General features: G+C 33.9%; 2 protein-coding genes and 1 pseudogene across 4 annotated transcripts; 2 read left to right on the top strand and 1 right to left on the bottom strand.

The window, feature by feature from the left end:
• Positions 1–4991: 4991 nt before the first annotated feature.
• On the bottom strand, positions 4992–9319 carry LOC111314099 (nicotinamide adenine dinucleotide transporter 1, chloroplastic-like). Of its 2 annotated transcripts, XM_022915132.2 has the most exons (9): positions 8730–9319; positions 8555–8650; positions 8344–8450; positions 7001–7049; positions 6746–6855; positions 6115–6209; positions 5918–6006; positions 5753–5847; positions 4992–5518 (listed from the first exon to the last, which is right to left on the bottom strand). In XM_022915132.2, exons 1-9 carry the CDS (start codon positions 8797–8799, stop codon positions 5282–5284), a joined length of 948 nt encoding a protein of 315 aa, XP_022770867.1. In that variant the 5' UTR covers positions 8800–9319; the 3' UTR covers positions 4992–5281. The 2 variants fall into 2 exon arrangements, with proteins under 2 accessions (XP_022770867.1, XP_022770868.1); XM_022915133.2 differs by lacking the exon at positions 8555–8650.
• A 4084-nt stretch (positions 9320–13403) lies between these two features.
• LOC111314096 (uncharacterized) lies at positions 13404–17484 on the top strand. The gene is made up of 6 exons (XM_022915126.2): positions 13404–14065; positions 14666–14865; positions 15735–15987; positions 16092–16177; positions 16275–16366; positions 16476–17484. Exons 1-6 carry the CDS (start codon positions 13724–13726, stop codon positions 16727–16729), a joined length of 1227 nt encoding a protein of 408 aa, XP_022770861.2. The 5' UTR covers positions 13404–13723; the 3' UTR covers positions 16730–17484.
• Positions 17485–17613: 129 nt separating this feature from the next.
• Positions 17614–20541, top strand: LOC111313053 (L10-interacting MYB domain-containing protein-like; annotated as a pseudogene). The gene is made up of 4 exons (XR_016332809.1): positions 17614–18609; positions 18686–18813; positions 18878–19346; positions 19768–20541. The product of XR_016332809.1 is annotated as a L10-interacting MYB domain-containing protein-like (transcript).
• The last annotated feature ends 173 nt before the right edge of the window (positions 20542–20714 follow it).

The raw sequence follows: 20714 nt of genomic DNA, 5'->3' as shown, positions 1-20714 counted from the left end.
GATCCATTACAAAACTGACATAAAAAAAAAAAAAAATTATTCCTCTGTAAAATGTTGTCTATTCTTCTTATTCTAATAGTAATTTCTTTAGGGGAAAAAGGACAATTCAAACATAAAAGGAAAAACTTAATTTGGCAATTTGGGACAACTTATAGTACTAAGTTCTTAGCTATTAACATAAAACTAGTTTTAAAATGCATTAATTTTTTTTTCGAAAGCATAGAGTAATTAAACATAAGAAGAAAAAGAAGCTTTAGCCATGTCAAATTTTTTAGGTAGATACATAATAATTGCCACAATATTTGAAAATTGAAACTATTTGAAAAAAAAATCCATTGAATTGAACTGATATTTTTTTGGTATGGCCGATTGATGAAAAGGAAGAAGCAGACAGGGAAGAAAAAAAAAAAAAAGAAATAGGCCCATATAAAATACATGTAGCAGAAAGCATATAGAATAATTTAACAATATTCATGTTGCCTTCCCTTAGATTTAGACTTCAACGTTCAAAAAATTCAAATCCTTGGTTTGGTACCGAACCGAACAGGTCCGGACACGAGCGAGGCCCACGTAGACGTAGCAAGGCCTTATGGGTCCCACTTCAGGAGCGTTCCGCATTTGACGGGCCTTATTTTCACAAGGACCCGGTCCTGCTTTAATGCCCAGGATCTTAGCGTTGTTTCAGGACAGGCGAATCAGACGTCGCCGTCTAGCATAGGGGACCTCGTAGTAGCTACGTGGCATGCTCTTGATGAAAGTTTTAAATAGACAATCTTTCTGATTAGGAAAAGTTTTAGAAATAATTTTAAAACAACATATCATTTCATAATATTTAAATTGTATCGTCCTAATATGATTATTAACACCAAATTGAAGTAGTATTTAAAAAGTAATCATATTTCATCTTCAAGCTGATATATACTAAAAAAAAAATCATATTTGGCAATGGAAGAGAAAAAAATAATAATTCGAAACCTTAGTATTTGATTTGATTAGATATGAAAAATTTTAAAAATAAATTGAATTATATATTTTTATTAATTTTTATATATTTTAAATTTTTATAAAATAAAAATAATTATTTTATATATAAATTTATCTAAATATATTAAATTTTTATTAAAATAATATCTAAAAAAATTTAAATTTAAAACTGATGAATTGAATAAAACCGAATCAATAAAATTTAATTTTAATTAGATCGATTTTAAAAAAATTCAATTCAAATTCAAATTAAATTTTAAAATTTTATAATATTACATATTATTCAAAAAAATCAAATCAAATTCGATTTAATCCAAACTTACATCACTCCTATATTTGACAGTATTATTTAGTTAATTGTTAGTTGGTATAAGCCTCTCAAGGGGGGGGGGGGACTACCCTATTAGCTTATTGCTAAGCAATTAAGCCATAATAATTAATATTTAGAAATGGTAAAATAAAAAAGGAAAAAGCTTATTCCCAAATGGAGAGACAGAAATAAGATGTACACTCGGGAAGGGGGGCTCCATGTTTTCATACAAGCCAAAATGGAAAATCAATCCAGTTGGAATTGCGCAAAACTGAAGCAAAATTTCCATAATTCAACTCTCTGACACATTTTCTTAATCACTACAAAAGAGAACCATTAATTTTCACCGCATCATGCCCTTGACAGAAATTTGCGCCCTTCAAATTACTTAAAATTGATTAATTCTAGACAATGAAATAGACAGGAAAAAAAAAGAAAAAGAAAAGAAAAGAGAGACACTCATAAATGGGGTGAAAGCAATGCTATACTGTTTCTGAGTGAATCAGAGCCATATTTTTTGACAGAATGTCAGGTTATGCAAATTCCAAAGCAAAGCGTTATTCCAATGATGAAAAAACCAATGATTAATCATTCCTTACCATACATAAACAAAAAAGTTGTGGTTTAATAGTTATACCACAATTACAATACTAATTTGAGCGAGAAATTAAACTGGTGATCTTTACAGTTAATATTTGAGAGGCTGAAGCTATGATTTTAGGGTGAATGTCTTTTTCTCTTTTAAAACCTTCACATTGTGGTGATGCAGGCAATTAACGCCACGATTAAATTCATGGATTACAATTGTAAGGTGGGCATCACTTTCTGGTGCGGGAATGTGCAGGTTCATGCTGCGAAAATGGGAAGCCACATCATATAATGCACCCACATGCGTCACCCTATCTTGAAATCCTAAACTATCCATGTTTTTATTTTTCTTGTAATTTATTTTTGGTAAGACAATGTTTGGCAGAGTTTTTTACACAGTGCAGGACTGGAGAGGTTGAAATCCTAAACATCTTAAAATTGTTGATTTATAATTTCATTAGCTTCATTTTGAGAGCATTACCAAGATTTGTGTTTGAAAAGTAAATCAAAATTTTCAAAGAATGAATATGTTGATGAATGTGCTAATTAAACAGTTCTGATTTAATGTACAAAATGGATTCCTGAGGGATAAAAGGATGCATGCCGTAATTTTCAACAAAGATTTTTCTTTTCCTGATCATCTTCTGCAAAACAAAAAAAAAAGTGGAATTCTTCCAGCTGGGGTCGTCTGTCTCTTCATCCATTGCTCAAAAAGCAGTAAAATGGCCACTTACAGCTCTAATAATAATAGCCACTTTTGAAGAGTAAACTTTAGGGTATTTCCAATTATCACACTTCAGGATTATGTCCACATAGCAAACGAATAAATAGTACCCCCCATGTTATCTTGAAAAAGTTAAAAGTATCCATCATCATGATAATTATTGTTGCTGGCTGGCCAGGATATTAAAAAGACTTTTGAAGGAAAATTTGGAATCGAATCCCATCTGGAAAGCAAACGCAAGCTCAATTTCTAACCACACACATAACAGTTATAACTCTAGAGCAAAGCTGATATTATCAGTTGGGTGAATACAGAAGATTTTGTTTTCAAGAAAAGCCAGTTAGTTAACAGGACAAACTTGCCAGTAGGTGGTAGTTTTAGGTTCTTGAAGGCCTAAAAAAATTTGAATGGGTGATTGTTGTTAGAATGTTTGGTAATAATAACCTTAATCAATCCAAAGATTAATGAAAAACATAAAGGAAATTAAACTAAAGAGAAGAAAGATCATCACAGGTTGTCCTTCTTTTTTTCTTATCGTGGGGTTGGCAGACAGCAGTCTCAAAAAAATCATGAAAGCATTGCACTCATGTATGTATATCTTTTAATGGCCCTATACTTTTGATCGAACAAACTATGATGACAAGTGAAAGGGCAGTCCTTTTGTCCTCACATTCCCCTTCCCTTACCTCCCTGGCAATGTCATTTAATTATACTGCAGTAGCGGTACTTGCTGCAACGTTTTTTCTGCTGATATTTCAGCAGCATCACAAAAATGTCGAAAAGGAAACAACACTAAGGAGATTTTTTTTTTTTTCTATTTCCGTGGCTCAAACTTGCCAAACCTACTCCACCCCACGCATAACCTGAGAAAGGAAACAAATGAAAAGAAAAAATCTAGAGCATGGAACAAGAGGAATGTGAAATCAATGTCCTAGCTAGCAGCTATCAGGTTTCTAATTTATTCTAGTAGGTACTACTACCTGGGATGTGGGGAATGTTTTTTTTTAACTCAACCCCACGTGTTTAAAGTGATGTTATGAACTGTTAATCACATCCGATATATAAAAAGAATTGTCTTGAATCTTGAATCTTTTCATAACATAATTGTCTAAGTTGTCATAGTTTTCTGATCGGAATATGAACCTCTTGCGATTCCCTTTATAAGGCTAATGAGTTGTCAAATTAAGCTCACTTTCTCCTTTACTACTACACTTATAACTGGCATTGAGATGGAAATGTAGATATTTTTCTGATCAACCACATTGTCACAGTACTAAAAGTTTTCTAGTGGGGTATATTTTTAAGAGCACATAAGAAATATGATCCATTCTATAATGTTTAAGATTATCCATTTTAATCTGAATATATTTTCGGGAAAATGGATAAGTGTCTCATCAGACATCAATAAATAATCAATATATATATATTACTTGAACTCTCAAGTCTCGACACAAACAATTGATTTAGGCTCAGCTTATTGTTTAAACTTTAAAGCCAAGCATTTCTGTTTTACTTATTTGATTTGGGGGGTAGACATATTACCGGTATTACCAAAACAGTTAAGCTCCCTTGTGATTTCGTTAACAGATTATAGGTATCCCGTTTCCATCAGAAAATCCCTATCCCAACAACTCTTATCACAATTGAAATCCCCACCCAAATTCCTTATACTTGCTTAGAAAGCAAACGTGTCTGAACGTTTAGCTACCTTTCATGGAATTGAGTTTCAGATGGAAGTGTGGGATTTTGGTAGCTTCGTCTCCAAAACAAAAGCTCAACGACTACAGAACTGCACAGGAGTTCTAGCTACCTACAAACAAAGTGGAAGGCAACGCGATGAGATGCTTGCATGTCACCATTACTTGGCAATTCAGGCGGAATTGGTTACTCTTTACGTTGGGGACAGTAGCCCAAATGTGCAATGAAGCAAGGTCCTAGCTACACCGCATGAATCAGATCATGATCCAGGCTTAGCCCAAATGTTAACCACGTGATCCTCTCCTTATTTTCTTTGCTCACTTTTTTCTTACCAGACATAGCGAAGGAACAACAGAATATAAAAATGGAAACCAAGATAATAATGCCAGATTGCAGGCTAAGCCAATATATGAAAGAATAATTTTCTAAAGTGACAAGCAAACTACAATTTCTTCAAAACAGCTCAAACGTTAGGCAATATCGTTACGGTGGAATCCCAGTGAGTGAAGAGGAAAAAGGAGAGAGAGAGAGAGAAATTCTCCACCTCAAATCAAGCCATGGCACCTGCACAACCCAAGTTACCTTTCCGGCAGCCACCTACATTCGGTTTTGCATAGTTTATATGCTTTGAAAGTTGAAAATAGAATGATGAAAGAATAAGGATAAACAGCAAAGCAAAGTGGTACATGGTAAACAAAGATAAACAATTGTACTTATCTAGCTATCCTTAATGTAATAATTTAAGCTCACAATGTACCATTTTCGGCATTATCATTTGGTATAACATGTCCACACCTTCCTCGGGAAGCTTTGATATTTCAGGATTAGACGAGATGAGGATCGAATGAATAATGGAAAAATGGCTACTAGAAGAATACAAACAACTGTGAAAATGTATCACTACCAAGATGATGTATCGCTGCCTGGCTATATCTCAGGAAACAGTGGTTATATCCTTGTTTGAGCATGATGCAGCCTCACAATGTGTGAGGTTGTGGATCAGGAGGGAAAAGATTGACAAGAAATCGATGAATCATCTCAAAGCTGGTGAATGTGATAACAGCTGCAGGAGTTGTCCTGATAAGATTTATTGCACACCCACGGTAGAATCCGGCAAGGCCTTCTTGCTGAAATACTTTCCTGATGCAATCAACCATACCAGAATAACGTTTCTCAGAGTGATGTCCCTGTTCCTGAAGCCTTGAGCGTACCACCTACATTGTGCAAGAATAAATGTAACCTTGTTAGTTTCATCAGCTTGCATAATTAAACAGCCACTAATGATAAAGAAACACATATAAATGCAGCTCTTAAACATAGGCTATGGCAATCAACACATGATGCCCACATCCATCCTTTTTTGCATTGAAAGTGCAATGCAACCTTATCAAAATAAATGAGAGTTTCTTACTTCACCAAAAGGAGTTGTAAACATTCATTCATCATACCTCATGTGGGTAAGTCAATGTGGATGCAAATATTTTGGAAACTGATGAGGCAACAGCAACATCACGTGCACTGAGTTTATCCATTGTAGTGTGATCTGCTAAGGCCCCATTAAGTTAAAATATTTTCAATGAGTATATACAACTTAAAACAATTAGATTATTAACCTTGATCAGCTAAATAAAACTTGATCTTCTCGTATGTTGGAAACTGAATGGCAACATGACTAATACCAGCTAATGCAGGGACGAGACCACTGTTCATCATACAAAAATCAGACATTTCTCAAATCAGAACAGGTAAAAACAAGTTTGCAAAGAAAACAGAAGAATTTATCTATTTCTTATGAATGGTGATACAAAACCTGTATAGACCCCGAATACCCTCCTCATGAGCTATTCTCCTCAAAGCAGAAAGTGTACCCCTATAGGGAATGACTCCTCCTCTCATTCCTTGAGTCTATAAAAACAAAACGGACAGATGTCAAGGCATAAAAAAGTCAACAGCTCCAAATATTATCTTTAAATAGCAGCATAATACAGTTAAAATTAAAAAAAAAAAAATCAAACCACATACACTAGATCATAAATACAGAAACAAATCACTACAAAACAATCTGTCACCTATAAAGCCAAATCAAACGGCCTAAATAACACTAATCAGTCATCCACCCACTTGATGCAGGCAGTCATTTTCTTGTGTGTGACTAAACCATCTGTGCTCTGTGGCCAAAAAAGAATTCTGTGCTCTTTTCTATTGGTTTTTTCCACATTTTATTAGTGTTCCTTCTAAAGTAACAAAAGAGACAAAAGAGATGAAAGTTTCTATCTCCTGTAATAAACTATAACATAATGAAATAACAGGCAAGATAACTTAAAATTTTAATATAAGCCACTATGGTTGCCTAGAGCATGTCACACTATCTAGAATTTTCATTTCATTCATCATATGTTATTGCATGGTAAAATAATAAAGTAAAAACTTGAGAGACGCACTTGAAGTCTTATCTTAACAACCCAAAGAGGATTTGTTGAAATGGTTGTCGCAGCTCCAGCACCAAATGCAGCTAGCATGTTAGCACCTATTGAGAGATGGTGATTCTCATCTACACATGCACCCAGAAGGAGTAATAAGTCAGAAATTAAAAAGAAAATGTACAAGACGATAACTATAGAAAAGAAAATCTAAAAGGAAGAAACAAATGGTTGAAATTTAGACTAAAGTGTGAATTCTATAGGCTAGGAACAGACCGTTAGAACAAAGAAAGTCTTTGAGCTGCTCATACACTGTAAAATATACCTGCAAAGGGAATGGATTGCATCAATTCGAGCAAGCACTAAAAAGAACGAGTAAGAGAAAGAAAAGGAAAAAAGACCTAAACTCATTAAGCAAGGCAAGTGAAACACATCTGCATTAAGGAGAATAATTTAATACAGAATAACAAAAGCATCCATGGAAATCTAAACAAATAGGTATTAGGCCTCCTGTTTTAATAGCTTCAAACATAAAATCCTCAAAAATCAAATCTAAATTTCTCCAGAAAAGTATTATGCAAAATTGGGATAGGAAATAGCAAGTATAATAATTATTATGTTGCATGGAAAATCAAGCTTATGTATTGAGAAGGAAGAAAAACTATTACATTTGTAGTTCAACCTTGTGAATGAATACCTAACTCTTCAATAGCAAATCAAGGTTTAGCTCATCCAGATTCAATTAAGCTCAGTTACACAATCAAACAAAACAACTGCTGTAATACCACTGGTTGTTTAGATAATTTACTTAAAGTATTCAAATGAGCACCTCAAATCGAGAGTTACAAGACAATAAAAAGCATTGATGAGTTAAATCTATGTTTGATATAAGCATTTCTGTCCTGAATCTACATTTTCTTCATAAGGCTATCTATCTTCGTGAATTTTGTGAAATTAAAACAAATAAAGGTTCTGCAAATTAAAAGCAAATTTGCAGTCAATTAAACCTGGCATTATAATTAAAGGGCAAGGTGATAAACAAAGAAAACATTAGTAGAAACCATCAAAAAGATACTTGATTTTCCTGATCTAACTTGGGCTAGTGCATAATTGCATAAATGAACCCATGTTGTGGGAAAAGGCATACTTTATTTCTGTGTGTATTTAATGCAACTTTACCCAAGTTGTAAATGCTGTTGGAAAATTTAGGAGAGTAAACAGCAAAGAAGCTTACAAATCTTTATCTTCAGATTAAATTTGGAAGTGGGGGCAAGAAAAGAATCAGAACAAAGAAATTCTCATCTTGTAATAACTCAAACATGCAAGAGATTATTTCTTTAATTTAAATAGTCAATTGATCATGCAACAAAGCCTCAAAATCCATATTTCTTTCTCAAATTCCTAAATCCTCGCAATATTACTCAAGGTCTAGTTTCTAGATATAAACTTTGAGATCAACGCAGACCGATAAGTAATCCACTTCAATCTTCACAAACTATGGAGTTAACAAATGTTGACTTTTCCAATTTCATAATAACATCCAAGAAGTAAGAACTCCTCAAGATTTTATAAACAGGATTGCTACAGCTTAAAATAGAAACATGGAATAAACAACTTACTGCCCAATTAGGAAGTAAAGCGATTACAGTAGGAGCAAGCCCACGGTACATGCCACGCAAGCCTTCCTTCTGAAATATTTGTTCCAAGCTACCAACTATAATACTACCTGATCAAATAATTTAAAAAAAAAAAGGTTAGAAATTAGAAAACTTTAAACACTCTTGTATTTTTGTTTTTCAAATCAAGTGAAAGTTAATCGGTATTGCATACGTTTAACGGTTGCGTTACAAAGCTTTGGCAGCCCATGAACCTGAAATCTAGTCTTTATAACATCTAAAGGACACACAAATGTTGCAGCAATAACACCTACACGTGTAAAAGAATGCTCCAAAATTCAGTTAATGAGATAACGGCTTGGGGAAAGGGAAGGGAATATTTAACATACCAGCGGCGGCGCCGGCACCGGCGTTGCAAAGGAGACCTCGGGAATTATGGGCATGGGAATCGTTGGTCATTGCTAGAACTTTTTAAATGAATCTGAAAACAGGCGAAGGCTTTAGCCAAACAAAAGGAGTCCTCTCTCGAGAGGGATGTTGCCGAGAACCAGAGTCGCATTGCCAGAGGATCTAGCTCTTCGGGCGTGAGTTGCGTTAGCTTGTGAACAACCGAGTCGAATCACCCGAGTTAGGGTTCCATCTTCGTTGTTGTATCTTTTTTCTTTTTACTCGGGGGAGGCGCAACGATCAAGGAACTATTACAGAGAGGATTGGCTCCCGAGGCTGGGCGTTGTACGATGAGATCAAGACGTCACCACGGGTTTCAACTTTTAAAACGTGAGGCCTTTGTTTGGCTATCATCGGCTTATCAACTCTCAGCTGGACGATTCGCTGCACATGGGACCGAGTTGAATCGAAAGACTCCAATTCTGAGTCAAATGCAAATAAAATATAAGGTAAATTTTGCACGAAACTGCCCCGACATTACAATTTGGGCAGATTCGCAGTTTTGGTCTTCGCCTAATTGGATATCGCACCTGAGAAAAAAATTGAAAAAATCGAAAATTCATTTAAAATTATAGTATTGAATTTGATGTGAATCAATTTTTTGAATTTAGTTTAGATTAAATTTAAATATTAAATATATATTAATGTAAATAAAATTTCATATAAAAAATAAAAATTTTAAAAAAATTAGATTAAAATGAATTATATATTTTTAGTAATTTATAAAATAAAATATTTTATATCTAAATTAATTTAAATATATTAAAAAAATTTTAAAATAAAATTTAAAATTCATTAAACCAAATCAAACCGATTAAAAAAATTCAATTCAAATTCCGTTTGAATTTTTAAAAATCTTAATATTATATATTAATTGAAATAACCGAAATTAAAACCAAGATTTAACCCAATCCATCTCACTCCTATTAACCATGACCAGGCATGGTGAGCGGTGGCGGCCAGCCACTCCACGCCTCCGAGACCCAAGTCAATAACTGAAGTCGGATGATCTGTACTAATAGCAATTAAGTGGAAAACTTTTCTACCGAGTGACATGCCTGGTGGAGGACTGTTCAAATTTGTCAATTGCCAATCCAAATCAGTTAAATTGGTCAAATCATGTATGTTTGAAAATAATCAGTGTCCAAGGACCAACTAATTATTTTTTCCTGTTCATTTTCGATTGTACATGCTAAATTTAGGTAAATTTTTTAATTTATAAATTTAATGTCGAAACGACACTTAACATACAAAAATTTTTGTCACATTATCAAATTAGCCTTAATTACGGAAGCATTTAGTTTCTTCTTTTTTTTTTATGAAAATCAAAGAAATAATTATATCTTCATGTTTAGACGCAACTATTGCTTTTAAATTTTAATATAGCAAAAAGCGAAAAATAGAAGAATCAATTGGAAGCTAAATTAGAAGGCATGTTTAATGTTTTTATTTTACGCCTTTCTTTTCTTTTTCTTTTTTTTTTTTTTACATAAAATTGCAAAAGAAAACTGTGGCAAGTTCTGTACGTACCATGGCTATGAGTTCACTGTATCAACATTGCCGTCGTGATTCGCATGGCCGCTTTATTATGGGCCACTCCCATATGCTTTGTAGGCCTTGGGACAGTCTTTTTATGGATACGTGCCCATTACCTTTAAGCATCAATCAATGCGCCCTTTGGATTGCGGTTGCAATAGAAAGGTGTGATAACTGGTCAGTGGCGATTCAAACAGTTTTCAGTGAGGTGAGGTCAATGGTGACTGGTCAACGATTTTTTTTCCAGTGGTTAATTGGATCGTAGTTTTTTTTTTTTCTTTAAAATTTTAATGTTAACTGAAAAAAAAAATTTTGTTTTTACCTTTAACATTTGAATGTTACCAAAAAAAATCCCTGATTTTTATTTTTTATTTTAATTTTTATTATTATATAAGAATTTAATAAATAAATATTATTATATAATAAATTAATAAATTACAAAATTAATAATTTATTTATTATTATTATTATTTATTAACAATTTTATTATTTAAAATAATTTTATAATTTTATAAATGTTAAATCATTTAAAATATTTATTACATAAATTTTTTATTTTAATATATTTATAACCATTTTTTTATTATTGTCATTCATCTTATTATTATCATTATTTTTATATCTAAACATATATTTTATTATTATAATAATTAATATCATATTTATTATTATTTTTAATATCATCAAAATTAATTTTATTATCCATCCAAAAACATTTTAAACGAAGAACATCAAATGTGTTTTTAATCACAAACAACGGGAAGGAACCATGACAGTATCGATTTGAACTATGCCAGCAGCAATAGCATCTCCTAAACCAACGTGTTTAACTGTTCAGCACTACAATTCCCTGTACACGATAATAGCAACTTGGGCTTTGAATTAAGAAACCAAATGTAGGAATCGAATGACCAATTGGTTGATTGTTAAAACATCCAAACTATGTCCTTTTTTTTGTTTTTTTATCTTTATTTTATATATATTTTTATTATACTAATATAGACTAATACTAACAAAAATTGCACTAAAGATACTTTAGAGTTTGGTTTGACTTTTTTTACTTGTTAAACGTGGATAGTAATTTTTTGTGGCTTAAATTCAATGGTGGTACTTATTTGTACTAACAAAAACAAAACTTGGTACTTACGAATTAATAAAAAGTTTATATTTAATCCAACATTTAATTAAATTTAAATAATTATTTTAAAAATTAATATTTAATAAATTAAACATTTATAATTGCTTTTCGTATTTATAAATCTTTTTGTACAAAACAAAAAAGTAATAAATTTCATTGCTACTTGCTGTAACATTGACAGTTTTCTTTTCTGTTTAATTACTCTTCTCTTCTACATAGAAAGTTAAATAAATCTAAAGTTTTTTGTGCTTTAACCGAATTCGAGACAGTACTCATTACCGAACGAAGCTACTAGATGTAGATCTAGTCAATTTCATTAATCAAACACACAAACAGGTTGGTACAATGGACAGTGCAATGGTAACGAAAATAGGAGAAATGGCTGCCTCAAGCCCAAAAGTCAAGCCGGTGATGCTGTCCCCAAAAGCAAACCCGTTCACGCATCATCCAAATAAATTTTCTTCATCTTAGTATTACTATCTTTAGTAAAGGAGTGATTTCACTTGTTATTATATGTGAAGAAATGAAGATCTCGAGTTTTTGGAGATTCCTGGAAGTCAATCTCTTCTAAATTTGATAATATTTTAATGTATTATACCAAAAGAAACAAAGTTTGTGTTATCTGACAAGCACTTGGCCACTTGCTACTTTTGCTCTTGATTCATGTTTTTAGTGTTTTTCAAGCTTTTTTTTTTCAGCGAAGTTTTTCTCTCATCAGATCATAAGCTTTTCTGGGTTCGGTGATACTCGTTTTTCTTCCGACACCGAAAACGTAAATTTGTCGCTTAAGCTGATGGCCGATGGGCAGTTCGGTCAAAGCCCCCAAAAAGGCAAAAACTGTGGGACTGGGCTTGCATAATTAATGGCTGCTTGAGGCGATTCGTTTCTTAAATTATTGCTACCGGCGGATCTGCTCAAATTGGCTACATGTTTTTGGCAGATTTTGTTTGTTCTTCCCAAAATATCCTAAAAATATTGGATCTGCAAATTTTGTTTCATTTTAATGAAATGAAACCCTAATCAGTAATCACCTTCATCATATAATAATCAGACAATTAAATATATAGATTGGACGATCATGGTTGCATCCATTGTTAAATGACCGTCTTTAATATTTTTATTTATATTTTTATATAAAAGAGGTAATAATCTAAAAGTAAAAATAAATATTATAATTTTATAAGTATTAAAATTTAAATATTTTAAATATCATTTTTAAAATTAAATATATAAATTAATTAAATGAAAATCTTGAATTTATTTTTATAAAATTTAATTACACAACTCAATGCTACTCATGTGTTTGTGATAGTGAAGGTTCAACCACGAAAAAAAAAATCAAGTTGATTATAATTAATTATCTTTATAATGTTTTTAAAAGAGACGGAGTTTTTTTTTTTTTTTTGTTTTTAAAATGAAGACAAAATGTGTTTGATGACGTTATAACTACATGGATTCAATTCATATATGTTCATAGAGTAAAAAAAAAAAATTCTACAAACATTTTTTATCATGTGTATTTATTTAAAACAACTATTTTTTTTTTATTTTTGCATACTTAATGGTTTTATTATTCGATTTATATGAGTCTAAACAAAAACAGTCTCATAAAACTAGTACTAATAATATTTTCCATTAATATTTATGACGTTTGAATTAAAATTTACAAATTAAAAGGATTAATAAGTCAAATGAAAATATGAATTTATTTTCTTTTTGATTTAAAAAAAAAACTCAAATTATGAATTTGGACAGTCCTTTATTAATCATACTACTACATTCAAATTAAAATTATTACTAAAAAAATTACAATTAGGATATTATTTCAACCCATGATTAAAATTTTTTTATCGTATTATAATTATATTTATGATTAAATTTTTTAAAATTCAGGATTGGTGAGGACGCAACCAAAGGAAAAGGGGTCAGTATCGTCATTTGAGTGCTGCGGGCGATCCATGATCCATCCTTTCAGTCAAGCCAATTTTTATTATTTCCTTCTTCAAATCAAATCTGAAGAAGAGAACCTACGAAAAAAAAAAAAACCCTTGGAAGATACAAAAAACCACAAGAAAAACAACGCAAACAGAAACACTCGTGGCCTTTCCCTTTCACTCTCGTTCTTAAGATTTTACCCCTTAAAACCCCTCCAAAATCCTTTAATGCCGTCTCTGTCCCATCAATTTCAATAATCCAGTAAAAGCTACAGAACTTCCTTTTTAGTATTTGTACCTTAAAAAAAAGTTTAAGATCAATAGTAGAATGTCAAACTCGGGCGGGTTCGCGGTGACCCGAACTCACACGGGGAACCGATTCTACAACCCGCCGGCGGTGAGGCGGCAACAGCAATTATTACAACAGCAGCAGTTGCAGAGGCAGCAGCTACACGGACCGTTGCAGAAGGAGCCACAGAGAGCATTAAAGGAGAGCCGAGTCAACTCGGTCGATTCAGTGGCTGAGGCTCGGACGGATTCGGACGAGTCTACATTGTCGAGGCCTAACTCGGTCTGCTCTGCTTCACTGTCGTCGATTTCTAATTTGACCAATTTGGATCGGCTCATGGAATCGGTCACTCCTTTTGTTCCGGCTCAGTGCTTCTCTGAGGTATTGTGAAATATTTACTTTCTTTGTAACTAAATATAAGTACTGAGAATTATATTTTTGAGTTTTATTTAGCTCTGTTTGGCGGCTGAGAAAAAAAGGAAGTGACTTTGGAGAGCTAATTATTGCTGTTTTTGTTTGGGAGACCTGAGGTTTAGCTAACGGATAAGCGCTATTTCAGGAATGTAATGGAAATTATTTTTAATTATTTTTTAGAAATGTATTGTTCAGTTTGCTACAAATTCTAACTTGTAGAGAACTGGCTTTATTGCTCTTAATTAATGGTGTAGGGTCTTAGTTTTACTATGATTTGCATTCATGTGGTCCTAAAGTGACAAGAAGATTTAGATTCATCTCGTTCTGAGCAACATTGCTGAGTCTTGTCTTGTTCATGGAAATAAAAGAATATATTTTTTTCTCAGTTATTTGTGCTTCTATTAATGATCAAAAGTAGGCTAGTTTAATTGGCGTTTCTTGTTTTCTCAAGCTACATTTAGGGGAAAGTTTGAAAGAAAATTCCTCATATATTCTCTTAGCTATCTGTTGGAAAAGGAGTCTTAGTTTTTTACTTCATGGCATTCATTTTTGTTTTTTGTTTGATAGGCAAAAATGAGGGGATGGAAAAATCATGAAGTGAATTTACTCCCATATTATTGTCTCAGTGACCTGTGGGAATGTTTTAGTGAGTGGAGTGTATATGGAGTTGGAGTGCCGCTATTGTTGAACGGGAGTGATTCTGTTAAGCAGTACTACGTTCCTTCCCTGTCAGGCATACAATTGTATGTAGATCCACATAGGCCAAGGTGAGCTTCTTACTACCACATCTTCCTAACTGAATTTTCCTCTTCCTGACTCATAAATTCCTGTAAATATCATAGAGTTGGATTGTATATTTTTATTGTGTCAGACTGCTTATTTAGCCACATGGTGGCGGAGAAAATTCCAGATTCTTATACGTTGCTGGTTCTTATGGCTCTTCTTGATATTGCAATGTTGCAATTACTTGAATTCATTGTTGATATATATAAATGTTTTTGATATTGTTTGGCAACAAGAAACCTTGAATGCACTATTTAAACAACTTGACTGTTTTGATCATGATTGGTTGGCTTTCCTACATTAGATGCATCTATGATTTTGAAGCCTATATTTTGTTAAAATATTCCAGTCTTACAGATTCTTAGTGTTAATATAACATGTTCTCTAGTTGCCATTTCTTCAACAAGGGAATATGCTTCCCATACTTGATTTCTACTGAATCTTGAAAGTTTATACTTTATACACATAAATTCGCTTGAACTAATGGTTCCTTAATTGTTAACCTCTTTATTTATAATCCTACATCTGGTTTGGAGAAAGACCACGGCCCTGCTTTGCTTGCCCCTTTACATTATGACATTGTTGTTTGACAGAGGTGTATCTATGACAGTATTCTTGGTAGACATGATCATTGGCTTTGTCCAAATAAATGATTAATTTCCAGCTGCTTCCTCGCCTTAATTCTGTGAATAAGGAATATTGGGTTTGTTAAATCTTACTCTAGACACTGGCTGACCAGCTTGCAACTAAGAGCTGCATGCTTGGTATTAGATAATATGTATGAATAAACTGTGGAGCTTTTGACTTGCCTTACTGTTAACTCTGCAAATCTGCCCATGTATTGAATTAATAGGAGGCCTAGTGAGGATAGTGATGCTGAGTCTTCGAGGGAAACTAGTAGTGCTGGAAGTAGTGACTGTGAAACAGAAAGGAGAATGAAAGGTGGTGTTGATGGAGAATGGGGGAAGCACAGCTCTGAAAGGAGGAACAGACCTTCTATGAGTTCATCTAGTGACGAAGTGGAGGCTGGCAACTCACCTGGGCTTTTGGTTTTTGAATACTTTGAACAAGAACAACCACATCATCGGAGACCTTTATATGACAAGGCAAGTTCATGTTAGCGCTGATTTAGATTGTTAAATTCTTTCTCTTCAAATATTTGTTTGTCCTGACTTTTGGATGCTTGTGGCACCTTTTTCTGACCCAACAGATTTCAAGTCTCGCATCTCAATTTCCAGAGATCAGGATGTACAGGAGCTGTGATCTATTGCCAGCAAGTTGGATATCGGTGGCTTGGTAGAACATCTTATACTTACTTCTAAGGATTGACTGAGTCTCTTTTCTTTTAAACTTATTGTGCTATGTGTGTTTTGTTATGTTATTTTTGGTCTAGGTACCCAATCTACAGAATACCTATGGGTCCAACCCTACAAAATCTGGATGCATCTTTCTTGACCTTCCATTATTTGTCGACACATTCTCGAAGTATATCTCTTTCTATCTCATTTACTATCATGGAACATAAAGCCATTTACTAGGCTACATTATGTGCCTTGTTGAGTTAATTTTGTCATTTATTTAATGGCTGTTACAGGTGAAAGTCAGCTGCAGTATCCTGCTTCTGGCAGTAGGAAAATATGCGGTGTTGATGCACCTTCAAAGATCTCTCTACCAGTTTTCGGCCTTGCTTCCTATAAGTTGAGAGGTTCAATTTTGACTCCCAATGGTTCCCAAGAATGGCAGCAAGCAAGCTCACTGTTACAAATTGCTGACAGTTGGCTGCGCCGTTTACAAGTCCATCTACCTGATTTCCAGTTTTTTGTATCACATAACTCACAGTGGAGATAACAAAGGTACCTTAATTTTCTGTAACTGCTCTTTCGGGTAGTCGCAGAAGTCCAAAGGCTCAGTTGGAGTGATATTTGGTGAAAGATGAGACAGTTTGCTTAAAACCTGCAATGAAACAGCTTGTTTTTCAGCCTTGTCATTCTTATTATGATTCCATAGTTCCCTCATTTAGCAGCAGTGTGCACCAAGATAACAGAATGCTTGTGGTTTCATTGAGGCGCAATAAGGGAAAAGGAGGTCACGTTTTGCAACTAGATTGCGTCAATTGAAATTGCTAGGTGTCAGAAATGATGGGTTCAAGGCAGTTCTTTTGTCATATTTTCCGGCAGGGTCCAAGAAACTATAATCACCTCACTGGAATTTATGTCACCACTCAATTATTTTGCTGTCTGGCTGGTTCAAGTTCTATGATCTTGGTATGCTTGTGAATCACTAACCAAGCAGCCTTGTTTTTCTGCATCAACATGATTTTTTATGAACATTTTGGAAATTGACGAAAATTTGAATCTGTACTGTATCTGCAGATATACACCCATACCTGTAGTTTTCAGAAAAGGAAATACTCGGTAAATTATCAGTGTTTTCATAAACGTATATTCAGTTTTGTAATTCTGGAATGCTGGTGGTTGTTGTTAATAGTCTCGGCAACCAAGTTATAAGCACTTCCAAAGTTTGTTGCAAAACTATTTTGCAGTATAGTTTCTCAAGAACCTTAGTATTGCCGAAATAGAAGTATCTCATCTCTTTTGGGTCTCTGGTTCAAAAGTTTCGACTTCTACCTTTGGTGGCTTTCTATTTGCCCATATATTGTTTTTGGACAATCTTTTTCTTCCCTAAACTACAACTTGGAAAAGGCAGCGTGCATGTGACTTGCGCAATGGCATATGGCGATCAATAAAAAAAAGAGGCTAGTAGGCTGATAAACGAAATGAGTCGGTTCCCTTAACAAGCCCAGAAGAAGCAAGTCGCAGCTTCTCAGGCTCCCAGTAGATGGGGCAAAGGCCCGAAGGTCATTCAGTGCATGCTTTTGGTTTGGGCTTTTTATTGGGCCTGAACGTGTAAGAGAGTATTTATAATTCTGGGCTCTAGCTAATCTATAGAAGAAAGTCTAAAACAACCATGAACTTGAAATTGCTGTAACTTCAAAATTGGGATAATCCAATTAGGATTCAAGTTTAGTACGGTCGAGGTTAGCGTCTTATTCCTGCCACGAAGCAATCGCAGCACTATCCTGGAAAACCTTATCCCCAAACTTGTAGAAAACCCAGAATCCCGTCCCCCCGACTGTCCACAATTCGAATGCAATGTATAAAATATTTACTCAATTAATCTGATTTTCCTCTACCTCTTCCTCTTCCTCTTCCTTGTCTCTGTTAGACAATCTCTTTTCTTTTCTGGGTAGTTTCCATTTGGTTTTATCATATCCAATTCTTTTTTATATTGAAATTATCAATTCCTTCACAATTCTTGCATTTGGTTTCACCATGTACATTTTTGAATTTTTTATGTTTCTGAAAATGTCTTGTCTTTACATTGTTCAAGTATGGGTATCCGAACTTGCGGCAATTTGGATCGCCTAAGTACGATATGGACTCCTGAGATGGACCGATAATTTCATTGATCTAATGTTGGAACAGATCAATGAAGGTAATAGGTATGATGATCATGTGTTCAGCAAAACAGCATGGAAGAACATGGGTTCATTGTTCAACGAGAAATTCAAATTTGAATATGACAAAGATGTTCTCAAAAATGGTCACAAAACACTGAGAATTCTGTACAAAGGTGTTAAGAATCTCTTAAATCATAAGGGTTTTACATGGGATGCAACGTGACAAATGGTGCTCGCTGACAATAAAGTTTGTGATAAATATATCAAGGTGCAATTCTTAATTATGTGATAAAAGGATTTAAAACATTTTGGGGTCATACAGTTTTTTCTTTTTCTATTCACAGGTAAACCCAGATTTGCGTCCTTACGGGGTAAAAACTATTCCCTACTATGATGATTTGTGTTTTATATATGGAGATAGGACATGTGGTTAAAAGGGTAATAATTCTATCCTTGATACTACTAAATTTTCGTCTGGTATATCTAATTGTTGAAAGGTTTCATTTATTGCTGATCCATTTGTTACCATGTGATAGTCAGCCTGAGACATCAGCACAATTGGGCGAGGACAAAACAGGATCAGCCTCTCAGCTAGAAGGTGCCAATGAGGGAGCTGTGAATGAAGATTGTATCTCTGTTCTCCAAGAAGTGAAGGACGCGCCAGAGGTTGTGCCTAGTGCAACAATAAACCCACTGTATAGTCGTACTAGGATGGATTGGCAGCCACCAATGGACTGTTTTTTCATTGATTTTATGCTTGAGCAGGTGCAGATAGGGAACCAGATTGATGGTGTATTTAGTTAGCAGGCATGGATAGAGATGATTGCTTCATTTAATGCGAAATTTGGTTTTAACTATGACATGGACATACTAAAGAATCGCTATAAAACTCTAAGAAGGCAATATAATGTCATAAAGAATCTTCTTGAAGTGGATGGATTTGCCTGGGATGATGCTCGTCAAATGGTAACAGCTGATGATAGCGTATGGCAAGAGTACATCAAGGTATGCATCTATGTGTAAAACTCAAGACTTAATAGCGAAATAATTCAGTCCTGTTACATAGAACCTTTGCACTAGTTCCTCTAATCCAGCCCATGTCATCCATAAGATGTTCAGTTATCTTTTATCATACCTGAAGTTTTACATAATCTACTTGGAAGCCACATAGAATCAGTGTCACATGTACCTTAGGACTCAGGCAAGACAAAAATCTACCATCAAGAATTCAAGATGTGTTTTATTTTGTTAGGGTAAAGAGGTAAAGTGGAAGATGGTGCTGTCTATTCAATTATATATTTTTTTTCATTTTATTTATATATCTATTTGTATAAGCTTTTTGAGAAGTAATGGAGACTTTTGATCTATATTATAACACTCATTTTATTCTATGGGATTTAAAAAGGTTTGATGCACTAACATGCAGGGCCATTCGGATGCACGACAATTCATGACCCGACCAGTGCCGTGCCATATAGACTTGTGTTTGATATGCAGTGATCCAGATCCTGATGAAAGTGACTGCTTTTCCGTTCAATGTTTGGAACCAGAGAATGGGGTTCAAGAAGTGAAGCCTCGGCGAGCGGATAACAGTTCTCAGTCTGCTGCAGCATCAGTTTCCAGTGAAGATGAAATTGGTGATGTGCTTGAGCAAAGACAATTTGGTGTAACCTTAGGTACAAACGTCAATTAGAAAACCATTTAAATTCTGCAAATTCAAAAAAATCAAGAGGTGAAGACGACAGTATGTCCAGTGCTCTTAGAGAGATGGCAATTGCTGTGTCTTCTTTGACAGAGAAGAATGATGGGAAGTCAAACTCCGTTTCAATAGAGAATGTAATTGCAGCCGTACAGGCATTACCAGACATGGAAGAAGACATTATATCGGATGCATGTGACTTTTTGGGGGATGAAATAAAAGCAAAAACATTTCTGGCATTGGATGTCAAACTCCGCAAGAAGTGGTTGTTAAGGAAGCTTTGTTCTCAGCAGTGAGTTTAATCGAGTTTAATTTTATTCTTCAGCAGATTAAGCTCAGAGTTATGCAAGAAGTTTTGACTGAATTCATTTAGATTTGTTTCATAGTGAATGTAAATTTTAGTTAGCCGAGCAAAAGTTGTTTGTAAGTAATTTTGGCACGTTATGGCACGTTAACGAACAAGTTTCAGGAATCTTATGAAAATGGCTTAGATGTTATATATTCTCACATGTCCGAAATTCTTATGTTACATCAACATCCATAATTTGTTTGATTTTTTTTTTTTTTTTGGTCAAAGATAATTTGTTTAACATTATTCAACATGCTTATATTTTAAGTTTATTATAGAAATTTCAAAAGAAGCACAATCAGTCAATCAGTCAAAGGAAACCTTT

The sequence above is a fragment of the Durio zibethinus genome, chromosome 23 (genome assembly GCF_047325235.1).
Source record: "Durio zibethinus cultivar Kanyao isolate XHJ-2024 chromosome 23, ASM4732523v1, whole genome shotgun sequence".
NCBI lineage: Eukaryota > Viridiplantae > Streptophyta > Magnoliopsida > Malvales > Malvaceae > Durio > Durio zibethinus.
Note: the sequence above shows the minus strand (reverse complement) of the source record. Positions and strands in the feature narration are given on the sequence as shown.

Bases quoted from the DNA above. Each gene is read 5' to 3' on its own strand.
- LOC111314099 (XM_022915132.2), bottom strand. From the start codon at position 8,799: ATGACCAACGATTCCCATGCCCATAATTCCCGAGGTCTCCTTTGCAAC. The intron at 6,856-7,000 runs GTCTGTTCCTAG...GTGCATGTGTAG, and splicing joins AGACTTTCTTTGTTCTAACG to ATGAGAATCACCATCTCTCA. The intron at 6,007-6,114 runs GTTTTGTATCAC...TATGATGAACAG, and splicing joins GGTATTCGGGGTCTATACAG to TGGTCTCGTCCCTGCATTAG.
- LOC111314096 (XM_022915126.2), top strand. From the start codon at position 13,724: ATGTCAAACTCGGGCGGGTTCGCGGTGACCCGAACTCACACGGGGAAC. The intron at 14,866-15,734 runs GTGAGCTTCTTA...TTGAATTAATAG, and splicing joins GTAGATCCACATAGGCCAAG to GAGGCCTAGTGAGGATAGTG. The intron at 16,367-16,475 runs GTATATCTCTTT...TGGCTGTTACAG, and splicing joins TTTGTCGACACATTCTCGAA to GTGAAAGTCAGCTGCAGTAT.